The 13,274-nt window shown below is 41.9% G+C and overlaps 1 protein-coding gene across 2 annotated transcripts in view; it reads right to left on the reverse strand.

Moving 5' to 3' along the window:
* Positions 1-491: 491 nt before the first annotated feature.
* HS6ST2 (heparan sulfate 6-O-sulfotransferase 2) overlaps positions 492-13,274 on the reverse strand; it is a 282,979-nt gene continuing 270,196 nt past the window's right edge. For both annotated transcript variants that reach the window (XM_012653285.1, XM_012653284.1), the window contains one exon: positions 492-3,568. In XM_012653285.1, coding sequence (XP_012508739.1) covers positions 2,695-3,568 — 874 coding nt within the window. In that variant the 3' untranslated portion in view covers positions 492-2,694. The remainder of the gene's footprint in view (positions 3,569-13,274) is intronic.

Consider the following 13,274-nt stretch of genomic DNA (forward strand, 5'->3'; position numbering starts at 1 on the left):
AACTGATATCTAATGTCTCTTTGGAAAGGGGCAAGGAAAAATCATCCCCACTCACAACCACAAGGATTGCTTTGCAAAGAATGTGTACTTTTTGTGTTCTTGATTTTAAAAGCCAATACATTAATGCTTACCTTGAACCTCTACCGGGCAAATAGAGGGGAGAATAAAAAGTGCTATTTTTCCTTTCTACATGCTCTTCAATATGCAAGTATATATTTTAATAACTTTTCAATTAAAGCATATGCATATTTCATTTGCATAGCAAGGCTCGTGTTTCATGGACAACTTTGTTTTAGTTAAAACATGACTCCCAGAAGGAACCACCCCAAATTAAGGGTATTTTAGTGAGGGGGATTGGAATGGGCCATCTCATTTTCATACCTGGCTGCCAAGAGGAAAAAATGAAAGGCAATGTAAGAAGAATTCTGTTCTGATTGATGAGGTCACAATGTCTACTGGCTAAAAACCTTGAAATCATGAAATTACTCAGAGCCTGTAATTTAAACTTTATTTCATATCTATTGTTAAATTACACAAAAATCAGTGAATGGTTTGTAAAGCTACACCATTGGACAGATGTTTACAGATGAAATCATGAGATTTACATTATGATGACAAAAATGTATATTTATAACATCCCCTATATACAATCATCAGTATAGACAGAGAAAATGCACTTAATCTTTGCAAACCATGCACACCACAGCAATAACACAAAATGTTTTTTTCTGTAACAAGCTTTTCCACTGGCTCAGGCTTCATCCTGCTTTCCAACAGTACCTATCAGTTTTAAGAGCAAACATTTTCAATTAAAACTAAACAAAATTGAAATACCATAGTGATCTACAGACTATTTTAAAAACACAATGTACACAAAATAGTTTTACTCTAAAACACTTTGACTTCAAGGTGTGTTTTTTAAAAAAATTCCTTTTAGTTTTTTAGGTCTCAGAATTCCCAGGCCTGCAATACTGTCAGACAAAACAAAAGCTAGAGATAGTGATACAAGCTCAGAGTCAAGAAAATCCATTTTAAACCCGAATACTCAGCTTCTTGTTCAGCGTGTGGCCATATTATTACAGATGAAACTAGATTATACACACAAGCAGATTGTACAAGATATGACTTTATGGTCACACTTCTAAGCTTGTCCCTCTTGAAAACATAAATGTCACTTCCAGTCACCTTGTTTGATTTATAGCCAAGAGGTTAGTGCAAGTCCTTACAAAAGAGTAGCAAAATTCATGATATGAAAACTGTCCAGAATCATGATGCTTGACAAGATAGCAGGTTACATACTTCTTTATACCTTGCTCAATTCGTAATTGATACCATAAAAGCGTTTTTGCACAGACTTACACTACCAAATCACTCTCCTTAACTCATATGTTCCTGATACTTAACCTCACTGCAGAACACTCTTTACTTTTGTTCTTTGTTAAACAAAAACCTGGTAGAAGGGTTTACCCAAAGTATCAAGGTGCAGCTTTTGGTGTTACTGAGTAACTCTGGCTATCCTAATGCTTATTCTGCCATTTTTGGTTCTTGTAACTTTCTACAAATCTGTCAACATGAAAAAGAACTAATGGGCTAGAAATAGCCAGCCCAACTGGAAACATTACAATAAAGATGTGCAAAAAGTAAATAACAGTTCACATTTCAGGTTCAGTTCTATTTTTAGACACATTATTCTGTTCAAGAGTTTCTTGATAAGGACCTCACTACACAAACATTGATAAGACAATTCTATAGAAAGAAAGTCCTGACTTTAATTCAGGATTATATACCACAATAAATTCAGCAACACACCATTTAGATGATGAAGAAAGATTCTATACATGGGTTAGTTTGGAATGAGCACAATTTGGAGAAGCCTTAAAATGAATGAGAAGCAGCGCCAAAAAGATTCCAGAATTGTTGAAATTACAGTGCCCTGAACGTGTCTGGAAATTAGATCTTTATATTGGTGTTCCATTTGGAAAAAAAAGTGTTTTGTTTGATATGAGATACACCCTGTTTAAAACCTTTAAGCAGTAAAAGTTAGAAAAAGTTTAAAATTTTAAACATCTCTTAAATAATAAGATATGAGTCCTGTTCTTGAAAAGCCAATATTTTTACATAAAACTACCCATGTTTGAGAGAGGAATTTTTCATTTTTACAGTTTGGTAACATTTATCATCAGTTGTTGTTCTATTTAAATAGATTCCTTGTTAAAGTCATAAGAAAATGAAAGGTTTTGTGTTTCATTTTAGCCATTTTATGTTTATACTTATATTTACCCCTGGGAAAAAACATTTGCTTCCAAGATAGGGTCTTAGTGCATCATGAATAATTTAAAGTCCATTTCTTAGCCATAAGTTAAATGGTCACATTTCATGTTTGTCTCCATAACTAATTTAAGAACTTCTTAAAATAGCTAAAAACAGCAATTTCTGGTCAGTCTGGTTTGGCTTTTGGATTTCATAAATAGTCCAACCAAAAAAAAAAAAGACAATTTAATTACATATTAAGATTTGTGTGACCCACGCACAGTATAACATTTAATTGAAAGGCAACTGTAAAGGCAACATCTAAACTTGTTTGAACTTCCGGAATTAAGGAAGCAGGATGTGTTTGGACATTTTCATCTTTTAAGATATGCCATCTCTTCAGTGGCGCTTTGGGAGAAGTGTGCACAAGCCTTTTTGAGCCATCTAACGCCATTTCTCTACACTGCCTATGTAGTCATTGGTGCCATTGCTGGTGTTGCCATCGTTCTGCTCTTGGCCTCGGCTTTGCTTCTGGTTTTCTTGGTTCTCCTTCTGGCTTGGACTCTGAGTCAGATTCTGAATCAGATTCTGAGTCAGATTCTGATTTGCATTCGGATTTGGGTTCTGACTCGGATTCTGACTCGGATTCTGGCCCTGGCCCTGACCCTGGCTCTGGAAATGAGTCTGAAGGAACCTTCCCTTCAGAAATTTCCGTTGTTCCTGACGCTTCCGCCTGGCCTCCTGGTGCTCTTTCTGCCTCATAAACTGATACCTTTGCAAAAAGAGGTCTTTTGCATAGCTATACAATTCCATATCCAGAAAATTCAGTCCCTCAATACGCTTTTGGATTTCCTCATTGATCTCTACGCTAGAGGCCCTAGTGGTATTATATTGGGTAAACGGCGAAATAAAGTTCATGTTGAAGGTTTTCTCAAACAGATACTGGGTCTTCCGCTGAAACTCAGTGAGGCCGAAGAACGCCATGTGCTTCAGATTCGATTTGGCACTTTCCAGAAGGACCTTGTTTCTTTGCTTTTCGGGCATGACAGAGAGGTTGTAGCAGCCTACCAGGGTCAGGTCAGAGAGCATGCGCACCTGGCGGTTGTTGGCGAGATTATAGGGACAGTCCATGAACTCTTTGAGGGGGCAGCCAGACCAGTCATCACCAGTGTAGCAGCTGGGCAGCTCTTCAGAAGTTGGAGGCCTTCCGTCACAGACATGCAGGGATGCTTTCCATGTTGCCCCTCTCTGGACATGCCTCCACTCGCTCAAGTACCGGGACACTGGGTCTCGGAGAATGGTGATGTAGTGGAAGTTCCTATGGACAAAGCACAAATACCAACAGTCAAAAATGTGGGTGACATAAGTGGAGTCAGGGAGGTACATGGCATATGTGATGTTCACTGGCCAGTAAGGAAGGCAAAGTGGGAATGACAGAGATCTGATGGCACTTGTCCTGAGAACTGTGCTGCAGTCCCCTCTCTTAGTCCCACTAGCCTGGACACATAGCTAATTTTCTCACCCAGTTTGCTGATACTGCACCTAAAGCAAGTATGAAAAGGTTAGACTCAAGACATCAATGTCACTTCATACTTTCCACTCCTAAACCCTCAGGTACTGATCATGAAATGGAGACTCAGTGGAAGCAAATGATTTGTTGAAGTGAAATGGAGTTGGTAAGTGAGCTCAAATTCTAATCTTTCTTACTATAAATACGCACAAGCATTTTCCCAATACCAGTATAATCTGGATATCTTATTAAAGAAAACAAAACCTCACTGAAAGAGTGTTTGATATGATACTCTTGATTCTAGCCGTTGTCATAATATGGCTCGTACGTTATGGAAGTGGAATGTAGAGATAGGCAGAGCAGCCTGGGGCCTCCAGAAATAAACATTGTGGTTAGTCACTGACTGAAATAGAGGTGGTAGCTGCCAATGGCAAATATGCAAGCTACTACGTTGGTTTTGGCCTTCACTCACATGATAATATTCCAAGGATAGGAAAGTTAACTCTATCAACTCCAAATTGTCCTATTTCTTTACCTACTGAAAGGACACGTGGATGTCAACAAGTGTGGAGGCTTTGCTGTATGGCTGTCTTCCCTTTGGAGCTTCAAGCAGATGAAGTTCTTTGCTCAAATAGCAGACCAGCAAACATTTAAACCTCATGCCGACACACTCACACGCATACACAGCGGACGCACACACACGCGCCACATTCCAGAAACATCAGGGTCTATGATGACATCAGGCATACTCAATGAGAGAAACAGCCCTGGAATTGTGCCTTTCACGAGAAATGAGTTTCCACTTAGGTACAGTGGATGAAGGATGAGGTTATGCAGGGCATATTGTTGATGGAAGACAACAATAAACAGTTTCTTAAAGGAAACCCAGAGAAAGGCTTGCCACTTTTCTGAAGTATTCATTCCCATCTGAGGCAGCAGTTGTTCTCTGTACATGCTTGATGAATGTTGGCTGATGTTTTTGGAGGAAACATTTCTCCCAATTCTTGGGCATCCAGCAACTCAGGCATCCTGAGATCGATACTCTGTGCCTCTATTCTGGTGTTTCCTCTGCCGGGCATGATCTTTCTTCTTTGACTGGAAAATTCTACTCATCCTTCCAATCCCAGCTCAAGTACCATGTCACCTTTGAGAAAATTTACTCCACCCCTTGCTGTCCATCATTACTTCTTCCTCTGTGTAGCCACAGCACTTTCATACTTAGTCTTTGTTAAAACACTTGTGATACTGAATCACAATGACTTGTTTATAATTCCACTTAAACTGTGTTTTCCAGGACAGGGGTGCTGTCCTATTCTGTATAACCCTCATCCCATCCATTCCAGCTTTGAACCTGGCAAAAAGCGAATGTCAGTAACTCATTTAACTGCTTATTTCATGAATTATTCTGGGGAAGAGGAAGGAGAGAGCTGGGGACATGGCTCATCATATAAAAACTCTGGATAATCTTCCAAGTGCCTTGTGGAAAAATCACAGGAAGGGGTTTTTTTCTTAAAAAAAACAAAAAACAAAAAACAAAAAAACCCATCTTACATGTTTTTGTGGAATAAACAAGCATTAGGCACAGAAGAAGCATCTTCACTTATCTCATTACTTTTCCTAGGACCTGACCTTGCTGGTGCCACTAAAATTTATCTCTGTAAGGAGTCACTGCCAGAGGAGCACCTTTTGTTCCCCAGTAGCCTTTACCAACAATAGATGACTACTATACCCATAGGCTCCCTCCTTCCACTTCTAGTTTTAGTATTCATTCATTCATTCAGTATATATTTATCAAGACTTTATGCTAGCCCTGAGGCAATAGTTTAGTGGTAATTAGTCTGATTATTCGGAAAAAAAAGAAATTTATTAGGCCCAGTGACACATTTGGATTAACCTTTCAACCAGCTTTTCCAGGCATGCATTGTAATGGGGGCTGCTGGGTGTTCCAAACCCCCATAATGGAGTCACCTTCATGCTTAGCTGACAGTCCTCCTGCCCTAATTTGTTTTATTGGCTTAAGCCTACAGTGACATCTTCTGGTAAATCTTAAGAGTGCACCAGACTGCAAGTCTGAGGCTCTCCTTCTTAAACACTTGTCCTTGCCTTTCAGAGCAAATAGATCTCAACCACCAGGGTTAGTGCCAGAATCAATGTTATGAGAGCACCACCCTCACATGGAGAGAGACAGAAGGCAACACAGACATTCAGAGAGTCTCTCATGTGATGGGTGTGTGGATCAGAAGGTCGCTCAGTGCCCGTATGAGGGGAGTACAGCCCAATGTGAGTGGCCTCAGTCTCTACGCTGTAGGGTTATCAATCACTACAGCAGAGAAATGAGAGGAGACTGTACACACATGCACCTAACTTCCTTGGTGATAACAGCTGCCTGGACTCAGATGACAATATCTCTGGAGATTCAATGAGTATAAAAAGCCCCCTTGTTCACGGGAAAATAGTCTTGGGGGCCCAGACTGCCTCAACTGGAAGGACTTGCTGTTGCTTGAAAATATGATCTGATGGTGAAAAGAAAGATCTGCTGAAGGGCAGGTCCCCAGTGTTCAGGGGCCTCCCAAATTGCATGGCGTGTTGGAGGTGGGAAGGCAGGTAAGGATAACACCTCAGAGGTTTTGTTGGATAAGGAATCCAGGATGCTCATTATTCTGAGGGAAGAGCTTTTAGGGCAATATCAGAGAAGCAGTCTTCCCAACCAGAGCAACTGAGGATGTGAAAGCCCAATCTGATGGGGATGTGATTGGGGAGGCAACCAGACACAGAAACATGGACGGTACTCTTCCAGTGGCCAGCTCAGGTCAGATGGGTTCAAGACTTGCTTACTCGCAGCACCAAATGTGTGCCTGGCACTGAGACAGGCACCGGAGATCCGGCCAGGGATAAGACACGGGAACCTAAGGAAAGTATTTCAATATAATGTGGTATTAACGACTGCAGTGAGTACAGGGTGCAATGAACGTACCTCGCAGCGATTCTTAGCCTAGCCTAAAGATGGGGCAAGAGTTTCTGTAGCTTTATTTTGAAAAACAAGTAAGAATTAGATGAGGCAAGGAGAGAGGAAAGGAGGATGAGATAGAAGGATCAACAAAGGCAGAGAGATATGAACCAGCCTGTTGTGTGAGAGAAAAGCACATTAAAAAATCTTATGGGGGTCAGGTGCGGTGGCTCACACCTGTAATCCTAGCACTCTGGGAGGCTGAGGTGGGTGGATCGCTTGAGGCCAGGAGTTTGAGATCAGCCTGAGCAAGAGCAAGCCTCTGTCTTTACAAATAATGGAAAAATTAGCCGGGTATGGTGGAGCGCACCTGTAGTCCCAGCTACAAGGGAGGCTGAGGCAGGAGGATCACTTGGGCCTAGGAGTTTTAGGCTGCAGTGAGCTATGATCACACCACTGCACTCTAGCATGGGCAACACAGTGAGATGCTTTTTCAAAAAAAAAAAACAAAAACCCACTTCATTGGTAGTTAAGTAGTGGCAGAAATTGAAGATGCAACAGCAGAGGACCTGGCTGTAAAAGGTCTCAGATTCCATATTAAAGAATTCAGATTTAATTCTGCAGGCAACAGGGGGGCCTTTGAAGGGGAAAGATTTTAAGTAGGGGAATGACATGACGAGATCTGTGTTTTAGAAAGGTCATTATGTATAGTGTACGGAGATGAAATTGGGGCAATTAGTTAAGAGGCTACTGCAGAAGACAAGGCAAAAGAGGAGGGGCTAACTAGAGAAATATTTAGCAGGTAGAAGTGACAAAAGACATGCAGGGAAAAGGGAGGAGGAGGAGTTCAGGATGCCTCCTAGGTCTCTGGAGGAAGGTTTGAGGTGCCTGCGGGACATCCAAGTAGAGAGTTGGATGGACGGATCTAGCACTCGCGGAGCAATGCAGCTGAAGATAAAGATGTGGAGTGGTCAGCAGACATGATGGTCTACTTAGGGATCTGTTTTTAATTCCACTTGTGGGGCTTCAGATATTCGAAGACAGCATTTACATATGCCGAGGCTTCTCTTCTTCATGCTGAAAATGGTCTTCAACTATTCTCTATACTACTTCAAGGCCCCTCATTATCCTGTTGTTTGCCTCTGCACTGTATTCCACTTTATTGGAATATGGCCCTCCAGGCATGATCTGACAAATAACAAGAAGGGACGATCTATCACCTTCCTCATTCTTGACACCATTTCCCTTAAAGTGGCCTCAGATCACATGGACTGTTTTGGCAGCCATGACACACCACCGACACACAGTAAGCTCAATTGTTTCATTCTTTCACATAGATGCCATTTTGAAACCCAATCTATATTGTCCTGGACTGATGCAGTTTATTTGTGGCCCTGTTTAATTTCTTCTTGTTAGAGTAAGTCTAAGCTGTCAAAACACATCTGGATTCTGATTATGTTCCCCAATATCTTCACCATACCTTCACATTCCTGTCGGCAGTGCCTGGATCAGGCATTGATCAAAACAGAACAAGATGCAGGTGAGAGCAAGTCTGTGGCATTGCTGGAAATCTCCCTTCAGGTTGACATAAAACTGAAGGGTCCTGCTGAATGGACTGATTTGATTTTAAATGAGTGAGGCAGGCTCAGCCCCAGGAAAATCATACTCAGCCTGTTTCAGTTAGTAGTAATTGGACAGGACTATCTAGTGACCAAATGTGTCACTTAATTAAAATGACCAGGTGTCACATTTTAAAATTGGAGTCATAACTCCCCATAAGTTACTTGGGTTAATTTAATGAGTGTTATATGCCCATGGTACCCTTATAGGCACAACACGGTTAAAGGTTTGCCACCTTCTACTGCAGGACAGTTCTCCAGGGGGCCTTGGACCCACCCAGTTCTCCCCTCTTTCTTGCTTGTAGTTCTTAAGAATAACAATAGAATGTGCTGGGAATGCGACACCCTGAGGTAAGGAGGAACTGCCTGAAGCAGCCCAGGCTTTGTTCTTCTCTCCACTGGAAGCAGGATGTCCTACAAAGCTTTGCCCAGTGAGTCATGTGGCCCCAGAGGTATATAACCAAGGACAGGCTGTCTTTTGGTCTCCCTCAGCTATGATGCAAGTGAGGCATGCATAGTCAAGACACCATCCATCCCAGCCAGCTTTCTTGAGTCTTGGGAAACAGGCTCATGATGGAGCCTAGGCTTATTTTGTCCCTTGCAGCCTATCTGTAAGTAATAAATCTGCTTCATGTAACTTGTTGCTTATGAGTGTGTTCTGTCTCGCCAGACTAAGGCAAGTTTATAACCAGTGCACAGTGAACCTGCTTTGCATCGACAAGTCTAGCCAACTTTGTCCTGGCATTGATAAGCAATTGTGGAAATGACAGCAACCAATGAAAGTGTTGTCCAAGCCAGAAACCTAGGGGCCATCCTTGACTCCTCTCTCTCTCACTACCAACAGCTAAACATTCCCTTAAGTCCTGCAGATTCTAGTTCTTACTAGCTCTTGAATCTATCCTTTCCACAACTGCTTGGGGGCAGGCCCTCATTGCTTCTCTACTGGATCACTGCTGCAGCATCCTGGCCCACCTCCAGGGCCTCCAGTCCTACACCACTGCCACACCCTGAGATGGCACAAATCTGACTTGTGATTCCCTAATTCAATCCTCTCAGTGGCTCCCTATCAATTATGACATGAAGTCCAAGCTCCTCCACATGCTAGACACAGCCTTGTGGGACCCAGCAACCACCTTTCTTTCTGTCCAGATTTATTTCGAGTAAGCTGTCTCTACACAAGTCTTTTTCAACTGTGAGGGATCCATCCCCCGCCCTGCCCCCAACTCTGGGCCATTTGTCAGTATCTGTAGACATTTTGGTTGTCACTGCTGGGCGGGAGGAGTTGCTATGGGCACCTAGTGGGTCAAGTCCAGGGATACTGCTAAACATTCTACAACACACAGCCCACCCTGACAAAGAATTATCCAGCCCCAAATGTCAATAGTGCCAAGCTAGAGAAATCCTGCTCTATAATCTTCCAAACTGGTGTCAGGCAATGACCCTACAGGCCCCTTGCCTTTGTATGTGGAATGCCCACTCTTGAATGGCTTCGGATCTGTTATTTGTAGGTTACCTGGTAAACTCCTTCAGAACTCAACTCAAAGATTGTCTCTCCCATGAAACCTTCCTTGACCTCCCTGGACAGAGTTAAACACCCCCTTCTCAGCTCCAGCTGCCCTGGAATTCTCCCATTGTAACATTTATCACTCTGTGCTATGATGGTCAAGTGATTTTTCTGCCTCCTTCACTGGACTATGAACTCTGGGAGGGAAAATGACCATGTATCATTTATCAACATAAGCTCCTCAGGGCCTGCCACAATATTTGACATAAAATAAGTGATCAATAAAAGATTGTTCAATGAATTTCTGCAGTGGAAGCCACAGAGCTTAGGAAGAGCTAATAGGAAGATGCTTATCTTATTCTTTGATAAGGAAGAACCACTAGATGTCACTATGAAATAACAGATATACCATTTTATACCTGTGATAGAGCAGCTTAAGGAGATCTAACTATGAAGGAGATTTAGTTATATGTAGCTGTTGTATCTGACTTTTTGTGCAGTAGCCCAGTTTAAAAGAAGGATGGAAAGTTTAAGGATATTAAAAATTAGTAGAAGATTAAAAACAAGCACCATCTTCTTTTCATTCTTATTTTAATAGACTATGTGGAAATAAGTGGCCGAGTTCTAAGTCACAGAATCCTAGACTTGTCAGAACAAGAAGAAACCTTTAAGAAAGGAAATCATCTAGATCAAACCCTTTACTTTAAAGGTAGGAAAATTGAGGCCCCAAGAGAGAGGCAAGGACTTGCCCACAAGTCACAAGTTACCAATAGCCCTTGAGAATATTCCAGGGCTGAAGGCCTGTATTTTTATTATAACAGATCCCGTCTTTGTGTCTGTTAATTACTTAGGACAGCACACTCAATCAGGCCTAAAAGAACTCATCCACCCTCATGAAGAGAAAACATTTGGCTGCTTAGAGAGGGCTCTTCCTTATACCAACTGCCATAGCCAGGAGCTAGGGGTACTTTGCGCCTGGCACTTATACATTAGCTCTCAACAACCCTGTGAATCAGATATTATTATTCCCATTTCGAGGATGAAGAAATAGAGACTCAGAGAGAGATGATCTGACCCAGAGTCACGCCTCAAGTTAAGCATGGGTGTTCACTCTAGACCCTGCTCTCTGACTCCAGAAACTATTCTTCCCATCCCAGTCCTGGGGCATGAACCCAGGACTTGCAGCTCTATAAATACATGAATACAGTGGTTCTCAAATTGTGGCCCCAGACCAGCAACATCAGCATCATTTGAGAACTTGTTGAAAATGCACATTCTCAGGTTTACTTACTGAATCAGAAACTCAGGGGTTAGGGTTTGGAAATCTGCATTTTAAAAAGCCCTCCCAGAAATTCTGATGCACACATCACATTTGAACTTGAGAACCATTGTCCTAGGCATGTGGCTTCAGAGAGCAGAAATCTCTCAGAGATCCCAGGAGGCCAGAGTGTGGGCAAGCCAAGGGAGCCCCCAAGTGCAAGGCCTGAACTCCTTGGACAAATAAGATGCACATGTCTGTCAAAGGCAAGTCCAGGGAACGTTGCCTGAGCAAAGTTCTGAGGATCGTGCTGTAAACATTTACTTTCCTTTGAGGTTACTGGTTCACAAAAGGCCAGCATAAGGTTTTCCTTGCACTACTCAAAGGGGAAATAAATATCAAAGCCATTTTTTTATGGAAAAAGGCCAGCAAACCCGTATCAGTTAAGGTCACAGAAGTGATCAATAAAAAGTTAATTTAAGAAAGGAAACAAATTCTTAGCCCAAATCAATAGGAGTGAACATTTTATTATACCTGTAGCTTAGTTTTGTATTTTGTTTTAAAAGTTCAGCCCTTGCACATCTTGTTATTGGAGTAATGATGAGAGGTGGAAAAATAAGAACTGTGGTTTGGTGGTCCTACGTAAACCGTGCAGACAGTGGGGGTTGTATATGACATTGAGTCATTAATGCTGAAGGTCTGGTCTCCTTCCTCAGCTAATGACGTCTAAACCAACTGCATGAATCCTCCCATTGCATGTAAACAACTCAGCCAAAGCACAGAGGATGACTGTCAGATCAAACAATATTAATATGTGAGCACAGACTAAATAAAAGTATAGTAAATTGAATCAAAGGCAAATATACCTCTGAAGGAACTGGATCCCTCAAGCCCTGGAGTTGCTATTTTAACTGATTTTCTTGTGTGGCTCATATATTGGCAGTCCCCAAAGAGGAGTTCCATAAATGCTGTTATCAGCAGTGGCAGCAGCCTCATAAAAGAAGTGTGAGACTTCACGAGGGGACTACTTTGAAGCAGGTGGACACTCATTTAGATGTGTTGATTTTGGTACATTTGTCCCAACAGTTTTGTGGCTTAGTAGTCATGAATGGGCCATCACATTCGAAGACAGTGGGTTACACAAACACCCATGATTTCATTTGATTGTCTTCACAACACTGGAAAAGGTAAGATGATCTGGATGCTGAACTGCTCCTTTTTCTCTTTAAGTTAGTACCGTGGGCTCATGACTTAGCCAGCCTTCCTGGGCAACCCACGAGGTGGAGAGCAAGGTCAGTCCTTGAGGGCCTGGTGATCTATAAGACAACCAAGATTTTCCCTGGTCCCTTTAAGGGATTGATTTGACTCCTTAGCAGGGCATAACCATTCTAGGCAGAGTACTTGTTGGACACAAAACCAACTCGGAAGAGGCTGAAGGTCTTATAACCGCCAAACAGGCTATTCAGTTCTCCTTGCAGGGGTTTTCTGCCATTATTCACACCTCACCCAAAGGAATACTTCTGTGTATATAAAGTAGCACGTTAATTAATTGATTTTTTTTGCCTCTGGTTAACTGAAAGTAAACCCATCTGTGTGTATGGTGGGGAACACTCAATGGAACACAAATGGGCTTTCGTTAAACAGAAGAATGTTTTTCTATGCCATTCTTTTTCTCTTTCTTCTACAAAGCAGGAAAATGTTTTTTCTTTGTTGAAAAGAAAGAAGATTTCTAATGTCTTTAAACTCAAACTCAGAGTGGAATTATTCACACAATCACTCCTGGTGATATTTACTTCTTTTTAAAAGAAACTGCTCTCCTCTTTCCCAAAGCCCAATAGGTTCCAAAGTACATAAATCTATGGACTCTCGCAAGCAGTGAAAAATCTGAGTTCTTTAACAAGATGTGAAATTCCAAGCTTTATGACCCATAGTCACCAGCCTTTACCCAGAATCCACTCAAGTGCTTGGCATCATGAAAAGTTTTATAGCTTACGCTGCCCCTCCCCAGAATTTTTGCATCCTAAAATTATTTTGTGAGTCTCGGTTCATTAATACTCAATGTGTTTTGGACTTGGAAAGAACATTTAGAGAAAAATCCCTTCAGTGTGCAGATGAGGTAGCTGGGGCCCCATGAAGGGATATAGTCTCCCCAAGTCACATGGAGACCAGTTGTGCCACTGATTAAC

Source organism: Propithecus coquereli, unplaced genomic scaffold (assembly GCF_000956105.1).
Source record: "Propithecus coquereli isolate 6110/MARCELLA unplaced genomic scaffold, Pcoq_1.0 Scaffold42, whole genome shotgun sequence".
Taxonomy (NCBI): domain Eukaryota; kingdom Metazoa; phylum Chordata; class Mammalia; order Primates; family Indriidae; genus Propithecus; species Propithecus coquereli.